Below are 25,669 nucleotides of genomic sequence, written 5' to 3'. Positions count from 1 at the left end.
TCGGGTACCACAGGTCTGATCCTGCGCTGGGAAACGCACTCTCACTCTTCACGCACAGCTTTTCCAACATCTTGTTCCTCCCCAACATGTTTTGCAAGCTTATCTGAGAAGGTATTTAAGCAATTCTTAGCAGAGGAAGGAATAAGTCTTGGTGTACCTATCTACCGGGTTTATTGTCACAGAAAACGTCTTCTTGCCCAAACCTTTTGCTAAGGTGCACCATCTAAATTTGACAGAAGGTGGAACTGGGACGATGGGGCGCCTGGCACACCGAAGGAAACTGCAGGACCGACCCGGAGCAGGGGATATGGGTCTTCACTAGGATGCTTTCCTGGTAATGCTGTTTGGCTTTGGCTTCCAAAAACAAGAGGGTTTTTTAAATTGCACTGATCACTTTCTGTACCGTAGCTACAAATGAGGTGACTAAACATATACCTCACCTCTCCTTTGGCCAACTCAGGTAAAAGCAGCAAAAGCTGTGACATAGCAAGTTTTTCTACTCTTCTTTTTATGCTCAAGAAGGGATAACTCTGCAATTCAGTGCTGGAGCCACCGCCAAAGGCAGGGATCAGCAGCTAACACAGCTGGTACCTTGAGTGTCCCATCCCAAGCTGCGTGGGATGAGCCAGGTTACTCAGCCTTCTCTCCTAAGAGCGGTGGTTGGTTTTCCCCTTAGGTCTGTTAAATGCAGAGCTCTTCGTGGGTGCCCCAGGAGCACGCTCACAGAAGAAGCTGTGTCACTGCAAGGATAAGGAAACGGGGACCTGCCACCCAGGGAACAGCCAGGTTGCTCCACGTCTTCACACAGCTCTGGGCTCTCTACTTAATTGATATGGAGACTTCCATCTTGCCAAGGTTAGGTGCTCTCAGGAGGTAAGCTTGAGGCTTGTCTTTGTAATTAACACAGACTCAGGATGCTGAATCCATTTTTCACTATTCCTGCCCTTTTTATCACATACTGTACTGCCAATCGGACCTTGTTTCTCAGGTTCTACAATTTTTTAGTAGATCACCCCAATGGGGCAAAAAAACAGCCAGATAAGTACCAGATCCTGTCAAGTCTGTTCCTTACTTGCTATTGCTCCAGATCAGCACAGAATGATGCTCACCAACAACAGTGCTTGGAGAGGCTGAAGATACCCAGGACCTTGACAAGGCAGTGGAATTACTGCGGCTTATAATTGCAAACAAAGCGTATACGAGTAGCCTATGAATTCCAGCAAAAAGAGCAAAGAGACAGCAGATCAGGCTCTGCTCTCAATACTGTCACAGCAAGATTTATTAACATGTTATCTGGGAGCGTTGAGGCTTTGGTTAGTGTCTTAACAACACCATACATGTTCACACAGACACACGGAGTAAACACTCATTTAAACATGTTAAAAAAAAAAAAACCTCAAACCAAACCAAAACTTGGTCCAGAAATGAAATCCAAGCAGCCAAAATCAAGTATATAATGGGGAGAAAACAATAAGCAATGGTTATACACAGAAAGAAGCGGGGTGAGATTCCAGAGATTTTTGTGATGTGTGGACTGAGCTGAAATCAAGTTGAAAGAGATGGAGAAACTATATTCCTATATAAAAACATCTTTGCATTTAAGAGAAGCGAATCAGAACTTCAAGTTCAGAAAAAGCCAAGACAATGAAGGCGGCAGCAGCGGTGTAATGAAATCAGACCAACAGAGGCAGGTTTTAGCTTGAAATACTGTTGCACAGTCATTCTGCTTCTAACAGAGTAAGCCAGCGAGCAGGATACTAGAACTTGCGGGTGATCCGCAGGGAGATACACTCAGACAAGGCTAGAATAAAAGCTGAGCACAATCTGGGACAAATGACGGGAGTGTTCATTGAGAGGAACCTTTAATTGGATGAAGAAATGGCTTACAGTGCTATGGGTATCACCACTCGACACATTTATTGGTGTGTTATTGATCTCATCCTCAGCAAAGAGCACTGTTATCCAGAGTCGGTCACACTTAAAGCAAAGCAATGTCTAAACCTAAGAGCAAAGAGTAATTTTTTAATGGAAAGTGACCTCAGCAATGGAAATGATCTAGCTATCAAAGCTGAAATCTTAAAATATCACATGTTTTGAAGTCTGCTTGCAGCTTGTCCACAGAACTCGAGGAGTCAGAAATCTTCATAGGGGTTTTTTTTTTGTTTTTAAAACGGGCAGATTCAGAAAACTCAGCAAGTTTCCCAAGCCCCAATTCAGAAATGTTAAGGAACGCCTTAAAATCCCTGTCTATTTAGACTCACCAAGAGAAGGAAGAGTCTCCAAAGGTCATTTATCATTGATATAATTTGCCCGAGACATATTGAAGAACATGTGACTACAAATTTCTCTACTTTAAAATCAACCTACAAGGCACCCCTTTCCTGGGGTCATTTATCCTGAGGCAGGGCAAGTTACGAATTGAAGCCAGAGAAAGGAAGATAAAACATCATTAAAATTTTAAAAACAGAGGGAAAAGTTGCCAGGTGCCCCATAAAGGGTAAGTAAAAACAACCCCCTCAAAAACCAGCTTATGGGTTGGAGATTTCTCTTTCTGATAACTCCACTGAAAAATACTTTTACTTGGTTTAAAGAGAAGACAGGGATCTCTCTCTGTCCGACCCCTCCAGCCAGGTCCCTTGCCTCTGTATCTTCTAAGGATGCGTGCAGGGCTGAGAATGCAGATGGTGACAAAGAAGTCTTACTTGCACCGAAGAGGGTTTGTAGTTCCAGAATAACTTGCAGATAAGAAAGTAGTTTCTTCTCATTGTCAAAGGGCATAAGATTGTAAATTCAAAGAAAAAAACCTGAAATCTGTAAATTTCAATGGCATTTCCAAGAGCAGGTTGAAAAGCAGACATTTAAAAGTAAGCTGCCTTTTTTGTACTCAGAATTCTTGGGATCTCAAACAAATGCAGGATTAGAGGGAAGAGAACAACAGGCCCTAAACACAGGCAAAATAAAAGGTCTGGAAGGGAAAAAAATCAACAATCTGTTTCTTAAGCCCTGCTTTAAAGATACCCTGTTCTAAAGAGACCTCAAACAGCAAGCATTACTGTGTACAAAAATAGAATAGCAAGGATGAAAAAACACAAAAAACAGTATGAAAAAAACCCTCCCAAAAATAGATGTACACAAGTTCTATTTTATATTAGTGTATATTACAAAATTTAAACATGCAGTCTCTATTTCGAATGTAGAATGCTCCAGTCCACGTGTACCAGGGATGCTGCTATGTTTTCTTTGCAGCACCATCATGTGACAGGGGAAAGTCTTGTATTTTTAACTGATTTCCAACCTCTCTGCTTTTTGCTTGCGCCAGAGTCCCTTCTTTACAGGGCCTCGTGCTGCCATCTGGCAGAGGAGAGGCTCTCAGGGGTGCTTGTCCAAGAGCATGGGACAGCTCTTTCGATGGAGTGGTTTTGCAGCTACCCCCCAACACTTCAGACGCTTTAGCACTGCAAAAAGTTGCCTCCTTTTTTGCCACCACGGGACACGCTGCCTCCCAGGGCTTTGCCAAGTTTAACGACTCTGTGCAGGATCTGCTCCTTGTGGTCAGACCGTCTGTGCTAGATAGTTTGGCTTTCTCTTGACATGCTCCTGCTTGTGAAGCTTCCTGCCTTTTTTGTTTCAAATCTCTCTCTTCTTTACAGGAGGCACCTAAATGGGGGAAATCCTTTCTCTTTTCCACCTCTCCAGAACCAGACATACTCAGCTTCAAAGGGCCTAGCATGCTCTGAGCTAGCGGCACTAACTGAGACATGGAGAGAGCTCTTTCGATAGCACCGGGGACAAGGAGCGTGGAGGATACAGGCCCTGCTGGGCTCGTTTTGCTGGCGGAGGAAGCACTCTCTATCTGGGATGAGCTGGGTTGTTTTGCAGTTCCAGGACTTTTTGGGGACATTTCACTTGCACTTCCAGGAGACAGAAATGAGGTGCTGTGCTGTTCTGCAGGCTGAAGCGTCTCCTTGAGATCCTTCCCACTGCGATCTGCAGGGCTTACCGAGAGAGGAGTGCTCATGTTTGCCATGCACCACGAAGAAAGTGCCAGCAGAGGTTTGGAATCCTGTTTTTTCTGACTGCTTTCTGTTAGCAGAGGGTCTTTCAGGTCGAGCTTACCACATGAGGCCCCTGAAGATTCACCTTCTTCAAGTTCCAGGAGTTTGACAGACGGGCACTGTATATGTTCTGTGCGATCTATTGTTTTTTGAGTACTTGCAGTTCTCCCTAGGTCTTTGATTACTTCAGAAGACTTGTCTTTTGGACCAAAACACTCAAAAGTTTTGTTTTCTGGCAATTTATGTTCCTTCGCAGTTGTTTCTGATTTCAGGAATGGCTTTTCTGAAGTAGCTAATTTTTCTGGAGAAGTTCTTGGTAGAACCTCTGATGGGGAAGGGTGCACACTGACTTGCAGTGGCTCTGAAACAGGCTTGGCTTGTTGATTACTTCCCTTCTGCAAATCTTCTGTACCTTTTGGATCTTCAGGTAGGAAGGCATCATCTTCAATACTATCCTTGCTTTCCAATTTAGATGACAACTTATTATCCTCATTAAAAGAATCTGAGCCTTGGTCTCCACTGTCAGGGGGCTTGTCCAGTCTTCGCCCATCCTGACTATCTTCTGAACCATCATCTGTTTCATCTTCAGAAGAATCTACTTCTCTGATGGCCTCTTGCTTTTGCAGAGACTCCCTCCTCTCCACCCTGTCCTGTCGAATAGCACCCAACTTCCGTGAACCTGGCTTCTGCAACATCCCTTTTTCCGCCAGCCCCAGTTTGCCACCTGTTGATTCATTCGCAGATTCTTGTAAGCTCTGGAGACTAGGATCCCTCTGTAGCATCTCCTTTTTAAATTCAGAGTGAGAGATATCCAAGCTATGCTTACGTGAGGAAGCCAGCTTCTTCTCAGAAGAGGACAGCGAGGCAGCCAGTTTCTCGGCCGACTGCACTCTTTTTAGCAAAGGAGACCGAGGGGGCTCAGCACTTTTGGGGCGAGAAATTTGTCTCACCAGTGGTGGAGAGGAGTGTAGTTTTACTGGAAAGGACTGAATAATACTGGAGCTGCCAACTGAGTGTCCTGGTAAAGGAGATGGGGAGCGCTGCGGTGATGTGGACTGTGGGGTTGGTGACGGAGTGTGAGCTAGTGGTGACAGAGGGATGTTTCCAGCAGATTTACGCCTTGGAGATCTGTACTGCCTTTGAAGCTTTGGTGCTAGTCCATGCAGAGAGCTGGGTCGGATGTGTCCAGAGCTGGCTGGAGAATTGGGAACACTGGAACTAGGAGAGCTGCTCTGGGAAGAATTGCCACCAACTTAAAAGGGGGGGGGGGGGGGGAAGACAAAAAAAAAAGACTAAGATGATTAATATATATTTGGCCATTAAAACAAGTTATTGAAAATAAGACACGCACAGTTAAGACAAAATGCCATGTTACCACAAAGCACTGCAGCAATACTACAAGGTAATATTGCATGGCTTCTGATGGAAAATTCACATCACTGTCACACAACACAAGAATATAGTAAGAAACACTCTGCTATCAGAATGTTTTTTCTTAAAAAAAACCCAACAAACAACAACAACAAAACCCCGAAAACCCCAAGCAGATAAACCATGTGTTTCACTGCTGTTCTCAAGATGCAAATCTCTTAGCCCATCAGCTGATTCAATTTTCAAATATGACTTTGCCACACTGTTTTGATTCCTTTTCTCTGAGCTAATATAGAAAATGTGTCAAACTGCAACAAAAGCATTGCAACTTACAATACACATTTGCATCAAAGTGAATGGATGCTGTAGTACAGCAAATGATGGATGGATCCTCATTTTTAAATGAATCAATGAATGAGAATACATCCATCCTTAAGGTAATCGACATCAGAGCTGTCATTTTACTTCACAAACAGACCTACTACCTGCTGTGTATTGTACCTCAAAAATTAATCAATAAGCAAAAATCCTCTCCAAGTTTTTTTCTGTTTGTGTGGATCTTGGGGTTTGTTTTGTTTTGTTTCTTTTTGTACCTGAGTGTACAGACTCAGGAGTGGATCTGTAACTCTGCGTTGGTGACCGAGGAGACAGGTTGTGAGTTGGAGAGCCAGGCACACTTTCTCCAGAAGAAAGAGATCGGTTTAGTGAAGATAAACTCCGGCTGGTGTGAAGTAGTGATGCTTGTTTAGTGATCTTCCTCAACAAAGAACTCTTCTTCTTACTGTGGAAGAGCATTCAAAAGTTGTTTACAAGCCCATATGATTTATTTACCTTTATTGGCATATTTCAGACAATTTTATGGCACAGTTAAAGAGAAAAAGAAAACAAAAAGAAAAGAAGAACGAAAGGACATACCTGCTAATATACATTATCTGCAAATTGATTTGACAAGATCTCTCTTATATTATCTTGATTACCATTTAATTTTCACAGAGAAACATCAAAACGAACCTTTCCTGACCATCCTTAGTTTTGCTCTTCTTGTTCCTACGAGCCATCTTGGATTTGTAGCTGGCTTTTCGAGCTGGACCAACTTTGATGGATGTGTTCTCAAATGGCGTGGTGGAGATGGACACTTTATTTCCACTCTGTCAGAAACAAGACACAGAGACACTGCTTAAAACATGGCTCTTTGAAGCAGATCTGCAGGCTAAGCAGGTAGGCTGCTAGTTTATTGCTGCCTGCCATTTTGTAATCCTTTGTCAAACTCCATTTCCCTCTTTGCATTTCCACCCACCATTTATTAAGGAATTGCTGAGAGAGCCCTCTTTAGTCAGTCTTTCACAAATGATTAGCTCAGACTCCAGCTGGCAGGTAAAGCTTCCCAGAGCAGATAGAACACAGCATCTGACCTCTCGCATTAAGATCCCAACTGCCTCAATTTAATACTTGTAATACTTGGAAACTTGAACAAAGCGATATTCTGTCACCAATCCTATTCCCAGTGCTCTGACTGATGGCAGATGCGAGCATATCAGGCATCTATCATGATGAATCTGCAACACAGAGCATGGCTTGTTTCACTCATCTTTAAAAAAATAAAAGATCCTGATTGCTCCTCTATTTGCAATCCCAAAGACTTCTGCCTCTTGGAATAACCCAAAACTTTGTGTTTTATTTCCGTAAATGGCTTCAGCTCAGAGGATGTATCAAAAAGCAAGTCATTTAACTGGATAATTTTAAGACCAACCATTACAAAGCTGTTTTTAAATACCACTAGGAATAATCCTTGAGAAAGCAGTATTAAGAGCTAATAACATTAGCACGGTCTAAAGGCAAAAAATAAAAGCAATTTGGAAAATTTTTAAGGTATTTATTTCTTAAAGTGATGTTTGAGTAAAGGTATACTTAAGTCTTATTAACCTTTGTCTCTACTGATGACAAAAATGTATCTGACAGGTCCTTATTTCTCACACAAAATATCTGAATTCAGCTTAAATTACATGCAGAAATTTTGGAGATTAAGGGATCAAGCTGCAGCAATGAGTTTTTGCAAAACAAGGGCCAGGTGCTGTGAACATACTTGTATTTCAGACAATGCCAATTAGGTACCTACGGTGTTTTAAACAAGTTGGCTCATATTTTCCAAAATGTAACAGTGCTGAGTACCTACCTTCAGAATCAGCTCCACCACTTCTGTGTGCACCAGTCCATGGACTGGCTCCCCGTTGACATGGGTTATCAAATCCCCTTCACGCAGACCTGCTTCGTTCGCTGGACCACCTTCCTCCACGTGCTGGCAATGAGAAAGGGATGACTGATTTGAGAAGAAGAATGTACAAGATCACTGGCCAGATCAGACTCAAAGCCCATCCATCTCTTCCCTTGCTGCAGCCAGCATCAGCTGCTTCAAAGACAGGTGAAAGAGACCACTGACTGGCACAGCCAAGCACAAAAATCTGCACTCTTCCACTCCTCCCCCATAATCCTGCCAGTCTTCTCCCAGTCCAAGGCAGCCAGCCAGGATAGTTAAGCTGATCAAGAGACCAGCTCCTCCCAAAGCAAAAGGCTTAACACACTTCCAAAAATTTTCAGCCCTCAGGAATGTTAACTAGATACTCTAGATTTCCAGACAAGCATTCAATCTTTTTCAATTTCTTTGCCATCCCAAATCCAGCATCCTTCCATGTACATGCTGGAACCCAAGGTAGCCAGCAGACTTTTAAATAAGGCTCTGTGCCATGTGTTTAGTGTGCCCATATTGCACCTAATCCCAAACAGAGTTTCTTTTTCCACTTTCCACACATTATTAACCTATCCAACATCAGATCTTTTCCCCCACGAACACACTGCCTTTCCCCATCACTGTTCAGAAAGGCAAGCCCTCTTTATAGTGAGGAGGCAGATATGCTTGAGAACACTGCAACTCTCCCTCTAGCCAGAAAAGACTACGTATCAATATCTTGGTAAACTCAGCATTTTTCAAGGAAAGCAGAGAGGAGCAAGGGAAAAACGCAGCTTCAGATTATTTTTCTAGCTAAGAATAAGTGTTAAATAATGACCAAACCATATGAAGTCCAAATTGTCTAATGAACACAGAGATACAAGGAAAAGAATGAACCATCCTTACCCTGACCCTAACTACACAACTCAAACAACACTACTTTGGGGAATGGATCATTCCTGGAAGTCATATATGTTAACAAAAAAGAAACACAGAGATCAAGTACCAGAAGTAATAGGAAGGAAAAGATACAGCCATGGAAACCAGACCTTTTAGCACAGCACACAACTAAGCCAGGAGCTAAATCCCTAGGCAATCAGCATAGCAGCAGTGATGCTTTAAGTCTTGTAATCAATTCCAACTGACTGCCTGGAAAACCCCAGCAGACTGAACTGATCAGAAGCAGGCTATAATCGCTAACACAGGTCTGAATAAATTAGCTACAATTGGCCCTCATGCAACAACCCCCAATAAAGACAAAGAGGGTATGTACAAGGAAACATGCTTTAAAGTATGTGCTACAGGTGAAAGAAGGTAGATTCATGCAACCAGGGAAGAAAGAAGGAAAGAAAGGCTGCTGTGGTTCTTTGATGGGCTTGAAAATTGCTACAGGTAAAACCCAAAGTGCTGGTATTTATTTATTTATTTTAAAAGGGTTCCCCCCACCCCAGAAAGAAAACTTAGCATCTGAATAAGGAGAGAGAAAAGAGGGTGCTAAAATACAATTTACAAAGCTAAATCCCACAACCCTGGCTAAATGCATTTCTGGCCCCAAGGGTACTCTTTTTAGAAAAGCAGAGACATACCCAGACCATGTGATGCACAGTGTAGATATCACTGTCACCCATATAGACGCGAATGGCACGGAGAGTGAAACCGTATTTCTTTCCAGCCCGATGGATGATGATTGGTGGTTTCAGGTTTGCGATAGCAGGAGAAAAGTCACGGCTGGGTGAGGAGTCCCTCGAAGATGGGTTGGAGGATAGAGAATGAGGTGACATTGGACTGGCCAATGGAGAACACGTGTGGTGATCTACAGTGATGACACAAAGGTGGGCAAAAATTAGGAAACCAGGCCTCCAAAAGAGAGAAAATTCTTGTTAGAGAACAGCTAGAAAACCATCTCTCCCAATCCTCTTAAAGCTGGTGGTCTTTACCAGAGCTGGGTTTGCTTGCAGCTTCAACTAATTCATGCTTCAAAATACAAAAATCAGCAGAGTTTCCAAAAAGCACATTTCGAGGTGTGCATTTAATACAGCAGCACTGCTCGCCTAGGATTACGGTTGGGTGTTTACTACTTCTCTTTCAGGGATTTATAACCCATCATAAGCATTTGCTCTAGGCACAACCCTGGAACACCCGTTTCAAGGTTGTAATACATTACCCTCCCCCAAAACATCAGATAGTCTCTAGATCGAGAGTTACATGTTGGTGCTGAGATAAATCAAAATCAGTTAGTATTAACACACACACACAAAAATCAGTAAGCAATCAGACAACATCTACATCTAGGTAGTTTTGGTAGTTTTAAATTCACAGGGGCAAAAATATTTAACACTAAAAAATTAGCTACTGCAGGGACTTTGCTACTGAAAAACAACGTCACAAGTATATTTTAGAGTACATTTCCCAACTAACGGCCAAGAGCTGGGCTATTGGCTACACTATCTGACTCTGCTTGCTAGTGGAACAACATCCACTTTTAGAAATACAAAGCAAATACAGAACTCTCATTTTACAGTGAAGCTGGTCAAGATCAGTAAAATAAGTCCAAAGAGCAGGAATATTAAATGCAGCTGTAAAAGGTAATCCCTAATCCATTAAGAAACACCTGCTGAATCGCCCAGCATACATTTACCTCACAGATGAGAGCAAGTCTGGAGGAACCTTTGCTGGGCAATGAAATACATATTTTAGAGATTTTCATGAGGGAGTCTGTAGTTTGAAAAGAAACCAACGCCCAAACCACAAGAAACGTAACGTGCATCATCACCACAGCGGTGCCAAGAAGCGGTTGCATACCTGCCGCCAGCGCCCCGGCTGAGAGGGGCTGGCAGGTATTGCCCTGCCAGCAGGTTCTGCTGGGTTGGCACTTGTGGCCCGGCTGCAGTTTCCTGCTCCCATCTAGGCAGGAACAGGTACAGCCCTGGAAGTAAAGTAAGGACTTATCCTCAGAAAGAGGGACAAAGTCCTTCTGGGGAGAGCCTCCTGCTGAACCGGTCTGTCATAGCTCGGCATGGTTGAGCTGTTCACTAGAAGTTACCACTTGGCATTAGGAACTGTCAAGGTCTGGCTCTGCTTGGAGACAGAGCCGGGCCAACAAGGTAAGCCATTCAGCACTGACTTGCTTTGTGAGTTAGTTACACTATTGAATTGCTGAACACTCAATCTCAACCAAATTATCTAGAGTTACTGAAACTTCCCGGTGCATGAACGCACCAGACACGTTCAGCTCCCAAACAATGCCACAGTTAGCATGTGACCCCCAAAAAATAGTACCTTGAGGGTTAAAATTGTTCCGTGTCTCTATACCTCCTTGCTGCACCATTGTCTAGAGACCAGCTAGGAGCCAATTTAAACAAGAGTAGGGAAAGAATAAGGCCCAGCTGCCATTTGCAGAAGCTGCTGTCGGACCACACACACAATGCTCCCATCTGTGGCAAAGCAGTATTCATTATCCTGCTGAGTAGTAAATATTAAACCGATTGTAAAAGTTAGATCTCCTCCCTCCTGCCAGCGAGGGCATTATTCCAGCAGAGCGAAGGGGGAGGATCTGTCTGCAGACCTTTTGTTTAGTGCTTGCAGATTCTGACAATGCCTCACCTGAGGCATTTCTTACCTGAGGGAATCAGGAGAGACAAGGCAGTAGCAGATGCTGATTTAATCACTTTATTGACAGGTCTTGAGGTACGTTTCTCCCCTGATTCCCCAGAGAGCAACCTGTGTCGTGCCCGCCGCACTGCCAAATCGCTGATGGCTTTTGGAGTGGTAAAGTCTGGGCCTTCATTGCTATTACTGCGAGCGCGTGGATCAGAGAAATCTGCAGTGCTCCCAGCTACAGTTTAAATTAAAACAGATTAGAACCACAGGGAATTCCTAACAGTCTATTCCCCTACAGGCAAAATACATTAAATCAAAGTCATGTTTACATGAAGTCCAAGAGTAAATTTTCCTGAGAAAAAACCCCAGGGCTTGAATTTTTATTTACAGAAATGGTGTTATTCTGAATACAGAAAATTAGTGGCTTCTGTTCTGTTGGAAAAGCTCGCTAATGAAATCACGTTGCTCAGTAGCAGTTACATGAATCCTAAAGCTGTGGTGCAGTTCTGCAGGCAAGCCATTTCAATGGGATTGTTCACAGATGAAAACAGGTTTATGGAAAGTGCTCCATTTTTACAACCAGCAAGAAGTCTCAATCTTTAAGTTAAAACTGCATGTAATAGAACAGCCAGGTTCTACTGGAGTTGCACATAAAAAATCCACTTTAAGAGAATAGTGAGGTACTAAAGTCAGGGAAAGTAAAAACGTGGATTGCAAAGACAACCTTAATTTGCCCTCTTCTGTGCACTGTTGCCATTTAGGCTTGAATTACTTAACCTGCTACACATATAGATAAAATGCAAAGTAATCTTGAAAATCAGACTGGGTATGCAACAATAGCAGATGCTGGGGAGTGTGGGTGCTGTACTCAAGCTCGGAGCCTCAGTTCCCCATCTGATACCTTAAAGGGGCACCATGAAAATACATTAATTTGAATTTACAAGATACTCAGAAATTAAAGCGCTGAGCATCACAGCAAGTCCACAAGGGAGATTAATCATTCTGTGTTCAAAAGAAAATTTTAAGCAGCGTGCAATAAAGAAAGCCTAAAATCCACATTTTGAACAATGAGGACAGAACAAAACATTGATCATTGGTATTTAAGTGGGCATGACTGCTCTGCATTCTAAGTAAAGCAGGAAGTACCATGAAAATAAAAATTCAAAGCACCATTCCCTTAGACGTCAGTAGCAGATGCCAGTTCAACATTTAACAGCCACAGAGTTTCAAATAAGGCTCCCAGACAATGAGGAACACAGAATCGGAGGCTGTGCGTGAAAAGGCTACGATATGCATTAGCGAAGCACTCCGAGACAGTGGCAGGAATGAAATTGTTTTCTTGCAGTCCGCTGCCTCTGACTTAACTGTGCAGGCTGGGGACACTGAAGTAATGGTATCCCTGAATCCCATGTGCTGGATTAAAGACCGCTTTAATGCACTGGGCTCAGGGGAGCAGGCTGCTCAGGGAAGCTTCATTTTTGCCTTCATTTCAACTTGTAGATACTCAAATTTGCAATGAAAGTGTTCTTGCAATTTTTAATAGCATGTTTCTAGGTGTTTAGTATGAAATGGAGAAACTAAGGTTCCACTAAGGCATCTATGTCCCCTAAGTATGTGGTGGCTTACTTCCTTCACTCCTGCACCTTTTCCCATGGGTTAATGGAGTACATGATGGCAGCACCAGGCCTCTTCTGGGAGGATGAGCCATAGAGGGGAATGGGACAATTTTGAAGGAATTTCAGACTGGGTTGCAGAAGAGCAATAATGAGATGTGGGGATCTTAGGCTTTACTCCAGCCTGGAGGCAAATTTCCTCTAAGGCATTTCCAACCTCTGCTATCAACCCGCCATCACATCTGCCCAGTGCCCTTCACCTTGTCCTTGTCCAGTCTTGCTGCCACTCCAACTCCTTGCCCAGTACCCCTTTCCTCTCCTTTCCATCCTCAATGCATCCACAATTGCCTTGCCTGCTTGCTCACAGTTTCTCCCAGCAACTTGTTTCTTATTTTCTTACCCGCTTAGTCCTTGTTTTTCAACACTACAATCTATTCTTCTCCTGCCTTCCTTCTCAAATATTATCTTGCCAACCTTCAATTCAACTTCCCCACTCTCTTCCATTGGTCCCAGTTTCCCTTTTTTTTCCTCCTTACTACTTCCCACCAGTCCCCAGCTCTGGCCTCCTCCGTTCTCAGAAAGAGGCAACTTTGCCTTCTGCCTTCCTGGTGCCCTGAAAGGGGCAGGAGCTGGGGACACCCCAGCACCCAGAGCCCAGGCTTGCACTGCAGCAGCCCAGGGCATCATCACAGGGAAGGTCCTGCTCAGCCCAGTGCTGGAGAATGGCCCCAGGACCATCAAAGCTTCTGAGAAGTCAAACTCTGACTTCTAAGACCCCCTCTACTAAACTTAGGCTGCATTTTTTTCAGCCTCCAACTTGGCTAAATTTTGGGATATTTGTCTGAGACAGCAAGTAGCATGTCCACGACACAAACCCCACTCCCCCAGCAAACTTTAAGTCTCTACTCCAAACTTTTTGGATAAATAAAACTATAAGAAACAGGGATCTGTTAGTATGGCTGACACCCATATTCTCCAGCTCCAATTCAGCAGTGATCTGCTCTGACTAATGCTTAAAATAATGCTGCCTCAGGTAGGCACCCAGTGGTGGTAAGTAGGCGTAGATCATATGGGTTCCAAGCATAAGACAACCTTAATCAATTTGAAGTGACAGGATTGAAATATAAGATGTAATTTTGAAGAGATTAAACCACTGATGTTATTTCAAAGGCAAGCACATCCACAAAACTATACTAAAGTAACCACTTAGCATGAGACTTTCACATCACCCGACACCCAAATCAGATAACCAATAACCAAAGTTACAGAGTTAACATCTACATACTAACACAGCTTTCTTGGGGACCATGACACCATCATACCGAGCACATACCTGTCAGTGTTGAGGCGCTGCTGATGGCTGTGGAGGGGGTGGCGGGTCCAACGTCACCTTCCAGCTGCAGTTCCTGCTCCACAGGCTGTTCTGGAATGGGTACTGGCAGCCCCTCCCGCGACTGCACAGTGGATAAGAGCATCCCCTCAGACTGCGGCCTTTTGAGAACAGTTCCCTCATCCTCAGCAGAGATGGCAAAACGGGGCATATCAAGAAGCCCTGAGCAGCGTCGACGGACCGTCAAGGGTGGGCTGGAGTCACTCTCCGTGTGTGAGGATTCAGACATAGACAAGCGCTTACGCAGTCTAAGAGAAAAACCAGGACAGAGGCCCTCAATTAAGTTAGTGGGATAATGAACTTTAAAGGGTGAAAACAGTGCAGACACGCAACTCATACATCTGAAGCTGATTTAAGATGAAGTTAGGAGACTGAATTTAGATTTCCGATATATTCCATTGTTAAGCTTCTAAGAAAGGAGGGAATAAAACCAAAGAAAGATACAGTACAATAAATATGATATTAAGTATTATAAAAATCACAATTACAAAATGCAAATCACCACCCATGCTCCTTTTGGAATTAGATTAATTTTTCTTTCAAAGTTGCTGTAAATTTGAAGACAAGAAGTCCTGATGCAAGATGAAGTGCACATCACTTAAGAGTGTAATCTATAAATGTTTGGTGTTTTTTTTAATGGAGTCATACAGACTAGGTCACAACCACATTTAATGATCTTTCTAATGCCAAATGTTAGTGTAAAAGCTTTACAGCAGTTGCACAAAATGAGAGAGATCCCTTTTTTTAAGGAAAGTTTGACAACTAGTTCAGTAATGCTAGAAACATGGTGGGTATCCAAATTCTGGGTATTCATATATTTTACTGACATTTTTTATTAGAAGACAGAATTTTTCTGGATATTCTAAACTTTATAAACTTGGGACTTTCCTAATGGTTCCTCTAATTTGTGACAAATGGTAAAAGCCTGGCAACACCAGACTTTGGATTCACTGACGTTTAAGAAAAAACTGCTGTTGGTACATCTCCGATATAACTAGTGTTTCCACAAATGAAAACTTTACTTAAGGTTAGAATCCCTTTAAATCCATTTAAAGTATTTGCTACAAATTTAGGAGATGTTAGTACTTAACAAGACACATTTAAGGACCATATCACTTCTACACATTCATTTTCAGCTCTTTATTCCAGGCTTCACCTGTGGAAATACATCATATGGTGCATTCCTGACCTAAGACTGGTCATAGAAAGTTTTGGCACGGGTTGGTCTTTCTCAGATGCTATGAGAAACCAGAAGACTTTGTTCTACAGAACTTACATTTCAGGAGACCCGATCACCCAGCTGCGGTCTCGACTCTTCAAGCCGCCAAGGCTGTCCAGTCGGTCATCTTTTTCTTCACTCAGACTCCGTTTAGTTGGTGGTGGAGTCTTCCTTTCTTCGTGGATGGAAAGACGTTCCATGCTGCTGTACACCTGCATATAGCAAAAGATCCTTCTGTACAGAGAAAAAAAACCTACATGGCCTTTACTGATCAAGGGGCATAATCTCTTCTCAAAATGGAAGATCTTCCCTGAAAGCACGAACTTGGCAATGTTCTTTGACTAAATAACACAGTGCAGATTTGACATGCTCAAAGTGTGCCAGGGAGGAAAGGAAAAAGTCAAGCTTCAGAAACATTAAACATGCTTTTCTACAACAGCACCCAACACCTCTCCTCTGAAAACAGCCCAGCACATCACAGAAATACCAAGACTTTTTGAAACTACTTGATTTTTTGTTTTAACAGTTCTCAAATCTGAGAGGAGATATTGCTAAAGCAGTCTCCACAAGTCTTGAAGGCTGACATCTGGATCTTGAATCTTACTACACAAATTCAATTCAGTGATAGGCATCATGCTCATGACCCCATTTCATTATCATCAATCTATCAGCATTGCCCCAAGCTTATTTCAGAACAAAAAAGTCCTGCCCTCCTCAAGGAATCTACTATAATGCTGACAGCTTAATGAAAGTGCCTTTCTTGGTTTTACAGCCGTCTTTAAATAATTAAATGATTAAGCAAAAAAATCCATCCTTTTAAAACTACACTTGACTGTGGACCTAATTTACATAAGAAGAGATTAATGAAAATAATGTTATTAAAAATTCAGAGCATCAACAAGATAACTATTAATAAATCATATGGCTGAATTGTCAGACAAGAATTTCAAAATATAATGAGCCTTTTATGCCTCCCACATTACAAATGCTGTATAATTTTCCAGGACTTGAAATAAATTCATTAAAAGTGAACTTTTTCTCTTTGTGGCAAAAACACTGAACCCTAAAGAAAAGCTTCAGTCTAACAGATGAATAATACTCATGGTGAGAAAAGGCAGAAAAAAGAAACCCTTATGTACTCATGAGAACTTTTTCAAAACCTGAACTAATCCTCAGGTCCAATTTTAAACATGCTTTTGGTAATGCAAATTAGGACCAATTCCGTAAAATTAATGGTAACTGTTACTTAAATCACTGGAGCCCAGCTGAGGACAAAGAAGAACAAACTGGTGCTTCAAAACTGACTTCAGTAGTGGAAACCTGGAGGAACTGTCATGAAAACCTGAAATACCCTTCAGAGGTCCTAAGTAAAATTCCTACGCCCATCTCATTAAGAAGAGGAAAATACAATTCATAGAGCGGGCTGACCTCAGAACAGCATTTCTTCTTACTTCTGCACCTCCTCAGACATATTTTGTTTTATCCAAGCTAACAAGTGGAGCTGGACTACTTCAAAGTGTCTGGAATTCCAACTTTTTATTTCAGATCACCTGAGTAAGAATGAGATCTGTGCAGACCTGAATCCAGAAAGCATGGCTAGAGGGGACCTCCCCAAGGTTTCCTGTCCACTTCTCTACCTCAAAGCAAAACCAGCTCTCTTGTAACACCTGACAGATGTTTCTCCAACCTGTTCCTAAAAGCTGCCAGAGATGGAAATTCTACAAATTCCCCAGGCAACCCATGACAGTGCTTAATTATTGTTTAACATCAGAAACATTTTCTTACCATCTACTCAATACCTCCTTTGCACTCATCATTTCATATCAGTTCTGGGTAGAACAGGAAGAACAATGTACTCCTTTACTTCTAGCAGTTATGAATTTGGAAACACATTAGGTTTTATGTTCTGTAGATATCACTCTTGTTGTTTTCCTCTGGACACTCTTTTACCGGTCCATGTTCACTTTCAAGAACATTGGCCAGAACAGGACAGAGTCCCCTAGCTAAGGCCTTCCTACTGCTAAGCAGATGGAAAGGATTTCTTCGTTCACCTCGCAGAAAACATTCGTGCTCCTCCAGTATGGTAACTCCTTTTTGCTTCAATGATTTTGCACATCTAACTCACAATCTGCCCAGATCCTTCTCTTTGAAACTGTCACCTTGCCTTTTGTTCCTCAGGCTGTATTTGAGACAAGGAACAGCTGAAGTGTAAACTTTACCTGTGCTCTTACTGCATGGGATCCCTTTCATTTTAGACCATTATTCCAAAATGTCAGAATCAATTTTTATCCTAATACCACCTGGTTACCTACTGGAGGACCCTTTCAGAATGACACTGTTGAAAGCAAATAAGCTTTGGACACTCCCTACGTCAGCATCCAAGTCAAATCACCAGCATCAAGTAAAATCACCAAACTATATCAGATGGAGAAGAGACCTCTGCAGCACCCTGCATATTAGTGAAACATTAAGAAATACAAAATCCCATTCTCCAGCCATTCTGGCACTCACCTTCTAATAGGCCACAAACTATTCCATAATAAACAATGTATACAGGTTTTAATTTTCTCTGTGAATACTAAACACCATGCGACTCCCACATATCATCTGCATGACTAAAATCTACTACTTAGGAAGCAATGAAGCTGTGTTCCTCTCTAAGTATTTTTTTTCCAACAAGTTACCATGCTCCTACCTTGCTGAACCTTGGCGAGCATGAGGAAAACTGCCGAATTTCCACGTGATCATCATCATTAGTGTCCTCCTCTTCTTCCGAATCCAGGTGTTGGTACCGTTCTGAACGGGCTGTGAACAAGATGTGTCGCATTTCCTCAGTGTGGGGAATGTTGATAACTCTCACACTTCAAGCATTCCTACTTGTCTGCTTATAAAGAACTCTTGAGTGTTCATACCCCGTGCAGGGTATTTTCCTTAATACTGAAACATACCTGGCCAGTTTTGCTCATCCTGTACAACTAGCAGTGAAGAATACCTCCTTCCTACTGAATTTATCTTATATCATCAGCTATATTATATTCTAAAAGCAGCTGATACTTAGCAGGTGTCTAATCCTGCAGACCCTTTGCGGTAGGGATATTTCTTCCCTATGGCAAACAATCACATGGAAGGAAACATGGAAACAATTCACTGTCCCAATTTCCAATAAACAGCTTTATGATTGTACGAAGTCTGTCCTGCATACATACATACAAGCCTTCTTTAAAAAATAAAAATATTTACCCCCCAAAAATATTTCCTCTTCTCCCTCCTTCAACTAGAAAAAGGATTAGGTTTTGTGAAAGAAAATGGGCAAGCAGCCAATATGCAAAGCTATTTTTTAATGCAAAAATCTAAACTGCCTCCAAAGAGATTTCATGCTTTGAGATTTGCAGCACAGGGTTTCTAAGACAGCCACGTTGGATTTTGCGTTAATAATTTTGGCTACAGAAAGCTGATAGCTATACTGAGCCAAATTTGCTGCACTGCATCAGCCAGAAAGCTACTTTTGTAAATTCTAAAATTTTCTGCATTAGGGTTTATAACAGCAACGGTAATTCTTATCAGTGTCTGTGTGAGACATTTCCTGATGTGAGGATTCCAGCCTTTATCCGATAACCTGCTGAGCATGCCTGGGCACTTGGGGAGTTTGCCATCATTCCTCTTGACAGACCCAGTGATTAGCACCACTGAACCTGCTTTTACCCACCAGGATCCACTTGCGGCTCCTGTACTGCGTCTCTCCCAATCTCTGATACAATTCAGTGACTGGAGCTCAAGTTTCAATGTCCGGTAAGTCCAGTTAGCGGCGGGAGCACGCCACCACCTCCATTTCTACATGTATGTTGTACCAATACAACATAGATACGTGCAAAACACACCTCTTCCCCCTCTGCACAGCTTGACTCAAATTGCTCTCTGCAGCAAGTACACAGAGATTTCTCAATCTCTCTCTCTCTTCTCCATCCTACCTCTCCATCCAACCCTTAATTTAAAAGAGTCTTCCTCAAACCAAGAGAGCACTATCTAAATAGGATCGCTGCTTTCGCAGCGTGGCAGCCAAGGGGCTGGAGGCAGGCTGCTCCCTCCCTCCCTTTACCCTGATTAAAGCGTGGGAGCAGAGCAAAAATATCCTTCATACAGAGTCAGCGAGTCCCATGGCCCTGGGAGAAGGATGGAAGAGATTCTATTGAAGGAGGGCAGAAATTTCCACAGCTCAGGGAACTGAAATAGCTCAGTATCATCCTTTGCTACAGCTGGAGTCGGGGAAAGACACACACAAACCGCCCCCCCCCCCCCAACCAGGGACAAGCCCAGGCCCTTTCCACCTACTCAGCTCCCCAAGTCAAATGAGAAGAGCTAGGGAGCAGAGGCTCTGGGGACAGAGACCTCTCCATCCCTCACACGACGCTCCTCCCTCCTCTCCCAAGAGCACCAACTCTGTCTGGTGCTTATCTGGAAATACCAGGAATCTTTCATAGCACTGATATTGTGGCAGTTCCCAGACATTTATACACACCAGACAGGAACTTCACTTCATATCTCATTAGAGTTAACAATACTAAAATAAGGTGATACACTTGCAGTGAAGATAACTTAAGTTACTTAAATCTCTAAAGAATTTCCCGTACATACTGGTCTTCAAGGTTTGGGTTTTGTTTGGTTTTTTTTTTTTTTTTTGGTTGGCTGAAAACAGTCACTAGGGAAAGATAATATTGCTCAAAAACTCATGGAAGTTTGATATACCAAATGCTTTGGAAGTACTGTAATAAACCCAGCGTAAAAACCGCAGCACCTCTCGCTGCAGAGGCATGGCTGGCAGGACCACAGGCACCAGTGAAAGGCCAATTGACTTCAGCAGCAACATTTTTTCATTTAAAATTAATTTGCTTTCAAAGAAACATCACTTGGCATTCAACAGAAACTTTTTAAAGCAATTTCCATCAAGTGTTTTATTCAATTTCTAACAATGACTTATCTCTAACAATTTAAAAAATGAAATATGCACGAGCAATATGATGCTGTTTAGGCTGAATCTTTAGTCTTACTGTCAAAATAGCTTGTGTCATCCTCAGATTCCAACTGTGGGATGAATTCAGCTTTCTGCCGAAGTAATCCATTCCAGTCCAAATCTTTAAAGAACCGATGCTGTTTCACTTCAAAGGCACTACCTGAAATAAGCATCTTTTATTGCAGAGTATTTCTTTCAGCATTTGCATAACAAGAAAAACAAACCCTAAACTATCAAGAGCCTAAAAGAATGTACCTGAGTACATCTAAGTTACACATTTTCCGGGAATTTTGAGAAACAACTTATCCTTTTATCAAAGTGGTGATTCAGGATAAAATCTGAACAAGATTTCCTCCTTCCCACCTCCTCTTCCTGTTTAATGACAACACATGACTAAACTGGCTGGAAGGCAGCATCTGCTGTTACATTCCACAGTAAGTTGCAAGATTAAGAACAAATTAACATCTTAATTTAAAATTTCCAAACTCTTGTTCATAGCTAAATAGAGGAAACTCAGAAAGCTACTTAGCATGTGAGTGGCTCCACTTTTATGAATAAACTCATCCATGTGCTTAAAACAATGCTGGGGCTTACATATCTTCCTGAATTAGTATCTTTTGTTATTAAGCTTAGAAGTACCCAGAAGGAGAAACCAAGGATTATCTGTCTACTAGTATGTGCATTTTTTTCCCCAAATGACATTAATATTCATAAAGGTGTTACTGTCTTTTTAAAAAAGAGAATAGCAGAGGAAAAGAGATAAAAGGTTTGCTGAGTGCCAGTGGCACTACATGATGCCAAGTGGAACAGCAGTCTCAGCATTACAGGTATATAAGAAATCAAAAAAATCAGTCCACCAACTCATTTTATAAGGCAAGAAACTCTACATCTTTTCCATGACAGCAACATCTTTCAAGTACATGGGTTTAAAGTAAGGAAGAACATGTGAAAACCATCTGATACTATTATTAATTCATGATCTATTCATTACCCTTGCATGCACATGTGTTAAGTCTGCTGAATACATCTGCCTTTTGGAATTGTTTTATATTTAGGTTTTGTTTTATCTTTAAAGTGTAGTTTCCAATCGAAAATCCAAAATTAAATCAAATTAATCAAATCAATGAAACAGACAACCTGTGCTGTGAAGCCGCAGTGTTGCACAAATGATTTTAAAACAAGAGCATAGCTAGACATTATTTATGGTTATTTACTATCAAGAGATGAGATGTGTTGACTTGTAAACTTTAAATCCGACATTATAATACAGAAAGATTGTCATATGCATCTGACTTTGCCAGAGTGAATTTGTTGTATGTTTGGAGAATTTTATAGTACAGGCCTCTAGAAATGGGAGAATTTTCATTTACTTTATTACACCCAGGAGTTCACACCCATGTAGGGGATTAAGCCTCTAGTCAAAGAGAACTTCAAAGAAATCCGATTATACATTGTTCAAATGAAGACACAACCCTCAGCCTTGAACGGAACAGCACAAATTTGAGAATTGCGCTGCCAGGCTGATGGTACTCCTTTCTTGTTTCCCAAACAAGACAGTCATATCTCTCTGACTTGTGCCATCTACATTAATTCTCACAGCTTCATCATACAGGGTTCATTGAACCCAGTATAAACTGTTTCCCAGTTCTAGATGAGCATTTTTCAAAATGGGTGGGGGTGCAGCACTGGCAAGATAGCTTCTTTTCCTGCTACTGGCTAATACTTTCCTATGCACAAGATTCCTACCTGTTCCCATTCTTTCCAGAGGATTTTGGCGGAGAAGCTTAGAAATGAGGTCCTGGGCATCTGGTGGTAGTGCATCATCACCTTCCGGCCAGGCAATTTCATCTGGGGACAAAAAAAGACTTGACATTTTCTACCAGCTTCATGACCAATCTGAATAACCATTCACATTCCTATACTGTAAAATGCAGGGTTCAATACTGCCCCAGAGTCGTAAATACCTTGAATTCAGCAGCTTGCATATTTAATATAATTCAAGCATTGACATTTTCCAAAATGCATAAAATCAGCGTCAGCTAAAGCTGCTGTCAATCCAAGTAGTGCTTGTGGAGAAAAAAAGCATTAAGAGCTCTATCAATAAAGTATGAAATGGGACTTCCATGGCAATCCATAAACAATGACACTGACAATACTGCGGCTGTATCTCATGCCTGCACATTCCACGCTCGTTATACTTGGAACAGAGAGAACAATTCACAGGTAATAATTTCATGCATCATATTTAGTTCTTTGCTGAAATTTGCTTTTTACAAAGGACGTCTGCCAAGCATGTTAAAAATTTACTGTTTCAGAAAGCATTCCCAATAGGAAATGTTTTCACTGGCATATTCACTGAGAGAACACAAAGCAATCGTTTGTCCAACTCCAAGCAGGAGATAGGTTTAAAAAGCCATAAGATGTGAAGATACCGAGTACAACAGCTTCAATGCATTTTGCTTAGAATTTCCTTTTCATTTCATTTATACAACAATTACTAATTGACTGACATTTGCACCTACAGAAGCAATAACCACAATCAGACTGAATTAGACCAGTCAGCAGCTGCTCCTTGTGTATTCTCCATCATTTATGTTAAAAGACAGAACACAAAAATCCTGTCCTGCTTTCAGCTGGGATAGAGTTAGTTTTTCTTCCTGATAGCTGGTCTAGCCCTGTGTTTTGGATTTGGGATGAAAATAATGTTGAAAACACAACATGTTTTTAGTTGTTGCTAAGCAGTCAAGGACTATTCAGCTTCCCATGCTCTGCCCTGCCAGCGGGAAGGCTGGGGGTGCACGGGAAGCTGGGAGGGGGCACAGCCAGGACAGCTAGCCCAGCCTGGCCAAAGGGATATTCCATACCATATGACGTCATGCCCAGTATATAAACTGGGAGAGTTGGCCGGGGAGGTGCTGGGGCTCGGGAACTAACTGGGCATCAGTCAGTGAGTGCTGTGCATCGCTTATTTTGTATATTCTTTTATCATTACTATTATTATCATCAATATTATTCTCTTTTTTTCTGTCCTATTAAACTGTCTTTATCTCTACCCACAAGTTTTACCTTCCCCGCCCCCCCCCCTTCTCTCCCCCATCCCACTGCAGGGTAGCGGGGTGAGGGAAAAACTGTGTGGTTGTTTTAGCTGGGTTAAACCAGGACAAATCCCCAAGTATGTTTCCCCAGTCCTACAAGTATTTACATGACTTCCACCCCATGCACAACAACAGAACTATCTAGCAAGATGTTCAGCAGCTCAACAACTTTCAAGAGCTGTAATCAGATGGATGCTACTTTGACAGAGAAAGATAAATATTTTAAAATTAAAAACCATTGGTTTATACCTAGGCTTTCCTGACTAAACTGTGGGTCCTCAGTATTTTCAAGGTTTTACTTCACAGCACCCTTCAGAACCAGAACAGAAACATACCACTGATCACTTGTCCAAATAGCTCTTCAGGTGTGTCCCCAAAGAAAGGAACGCAGCCAACGAGAAACTCGTACAGGATAACTCCCATGGCCCACCAGTCCACGGGCTTCCCATAGCCCTGGCGCAGGATCACTTCTGGTGCAATGTATTCCGGAGTCCCACAGACCTCAAGAGAAACACACAAGAAAGCAATAAACCTGCAAATTGCTAAATTCACATCAACGCTTATTTTTTTCCTTTTCCCTCTCAGACTTTTACAAGGAAGTTAATGTTTTCCCACTAATCACTTTGTGGTCTGGACTACTTCCACAGAGCAAAAGTCTGTATCTGAGGAACACATTATCTGCACAGAAATGATATCACTATGAAATGTTCCTAGTGCGGACATGCCAGCTAAGTAGTCTTGGTGCACGTATAGTAAAGCATATGGGAAAAACGCATATTCTGTGTGCGTAGTTCTGTCTGCCTGATCGATGTCTACTGGCACAGCTATAGCTATCAGGAACTGAGTTTTGACAAACCTCTCACATCTTTCTGATACCAGAATTTAGTTTCACAGATGCAGAATTAGCAGCACAGCATGATTACACACTTCAGCATTTAAACTTGGGAGGTACAGTTGGCACAGACAACAGCTGAGGCAATCATACTGGAAGATCTAGGTTGCCTTGGGCTTAGAAGCAGCAACAATTACAAAACAGCTGTAAAAAATATAACACTGCAAAGTGCAAGACCATGATCTAGTGACCAAAGCGAGCTCCTGCTAGAAAAAACATCATTACTCAGAAGCAAAGGAAGACAGTACTCCAGGATGATTATGAATTAACACTTGGCACAGCTAAAAAAGAAAATTCAGATGCGATCCTAGGTATTTTCAGAAGAGAGAAGTATTTTTTAATCCCATTGTACAAAGCACTGGTGAGCCTGCATCCAGAACACTGTAGTTTCTGTCAAGTATGCCCAGAAAATATCAACTGAAGCTGAAATAGGTGAAGAGCAGGTGAAGAGCTATTCATTCATCAAAGGAAAATCTATCTTGTTATCTAAAAGAACTTAGCTAGTTAAGCGTAGCAAAATGAAGGCTAAGGAGAAAAATGACCCTTAGTAAATATCATGGGGATAAAAATCAACGTTTAAGCCATCAGACAAAATTACAGGAAGAAACATATAGGAACTTGCCATGAACTTTCTAAACACCAGAAGGGGGAGACCGTGGAACAACCTTCCAGCAAAATCCGTGTTACATCCCTAAACCAACTCTGTTCATACCTGTACTGCTGCCTGGGCCACACTTTCAATATCCTAAACCAAGAGCTGAAGTGTATCACTCCAAAACAAGAAGTTGAAGTAACAAACAGTAACAATTTCTGCATAAACATGAGAATGGACTTGTAGCTTTTCCTCCCATTCTACAACACACAGCACAGCATCAAGGCAGAGCGGGAGTGACACAAACTCTGGTTCTATCCCAAGATAGAATCCTGCATCTGGTCTCACAAGAACAGACAAAATTTTTCAGCTTACCTGCTTGTCCAGGAATTCCCTGGTATCCTTCTCAATGTGTCCCTCATAAAGATTAGTTGTAAGACTCATTAACCCAATTTTAGACAGTCCAAAGTCTGTTAGTTTAATGTGACCCATGGAAGTTATCAGGAGACTAGAAGAGAAGCAGCAAAATAATCCAACATTCAATTGTTTCCCAAAAGCAATTTAAAAGGAGGACACAAGATAATGCTAAGCAAGTTCTCAGTGTTACGTC

The 25,669-nt window shown here is 42.0% G+C and overlaps 1 protein-coding gene across 1 annotated transcript in view; it reads right to left on the bottom strand.

Annotated features, from left to right (window-relative positions):
• Positions 1–3,217: 3,217 nt before the first annotated feature.
• MAST2 (microtubule associated serine/threonine kinase 2) overlaps positions 3,218–25,669 on the bottom strand; it is a gene marked incomplete at its 5' end in the record, with an annotated part of 192,007 nt that continues 169,555 nt past the window's right edge. The window contains 13 exons of the mRNA XM_082003300.1: positions 3,218–5,307; positions 6,020–6,207; positions 6,438–6,574; positions 7,600–7,722; positions 9,237–9,463; positions 11,270–11,485; positions 14,197–14,501; positions 15,530–15,684; positions 18,168–18,277; positions 20,518–20,640; positions 22,227–22,328; positions 23,911–24,076; positions 25,435–25,567. Coding sequence (XP_081859426.1) covers positions 3,230–5,307; positions 6,020–6,207; positions 6,438–6,574; positions 7,600–7,722; positions 9,237–9,463; positions 11,270–11,485; positions 14,197–14,501; positions 15,530–15,684; positions 18,168–18,277; positions 20,518–20,640; positions 22,227–22,328; positions 23,911–24,076; positions 25,435–25,567 — 4,063 coding nt within the window. The 3' untranslated portion in view covers positions 3,218–3,229. The remainder of the gene's footprint in view (positions 5,308–6,019; positions 6,208–6,437; positions 6,575–7,599; positions 7,723–9,236; positions 9,464–11,269; positions 11,486–14,196; positions 14,502–15,529; positions 15,685–18,167; positions 18,278–20,517; positions 20,641–22,226; positions 22,329–23,910; positions 24,077–25,434; positions 25,568–25,669) is intronic.

Source organism: Phaethon aethereus (genome assembly GCF_964289735.1).
Source record: "Phaethon aethereus genome assembly, chromosome: 8".
In the NCBI taxonomy this organism is placed as follows: domain Eukaryota; kingdom Metazoa; phylum Chordata; class Aves; order Phaethontiformes; family Phaethontidae; genus Phaethon; species Phaethon aethereus.
This window is presented reverse-complemented; position numbering and strand designations above follow the sequence as displayed.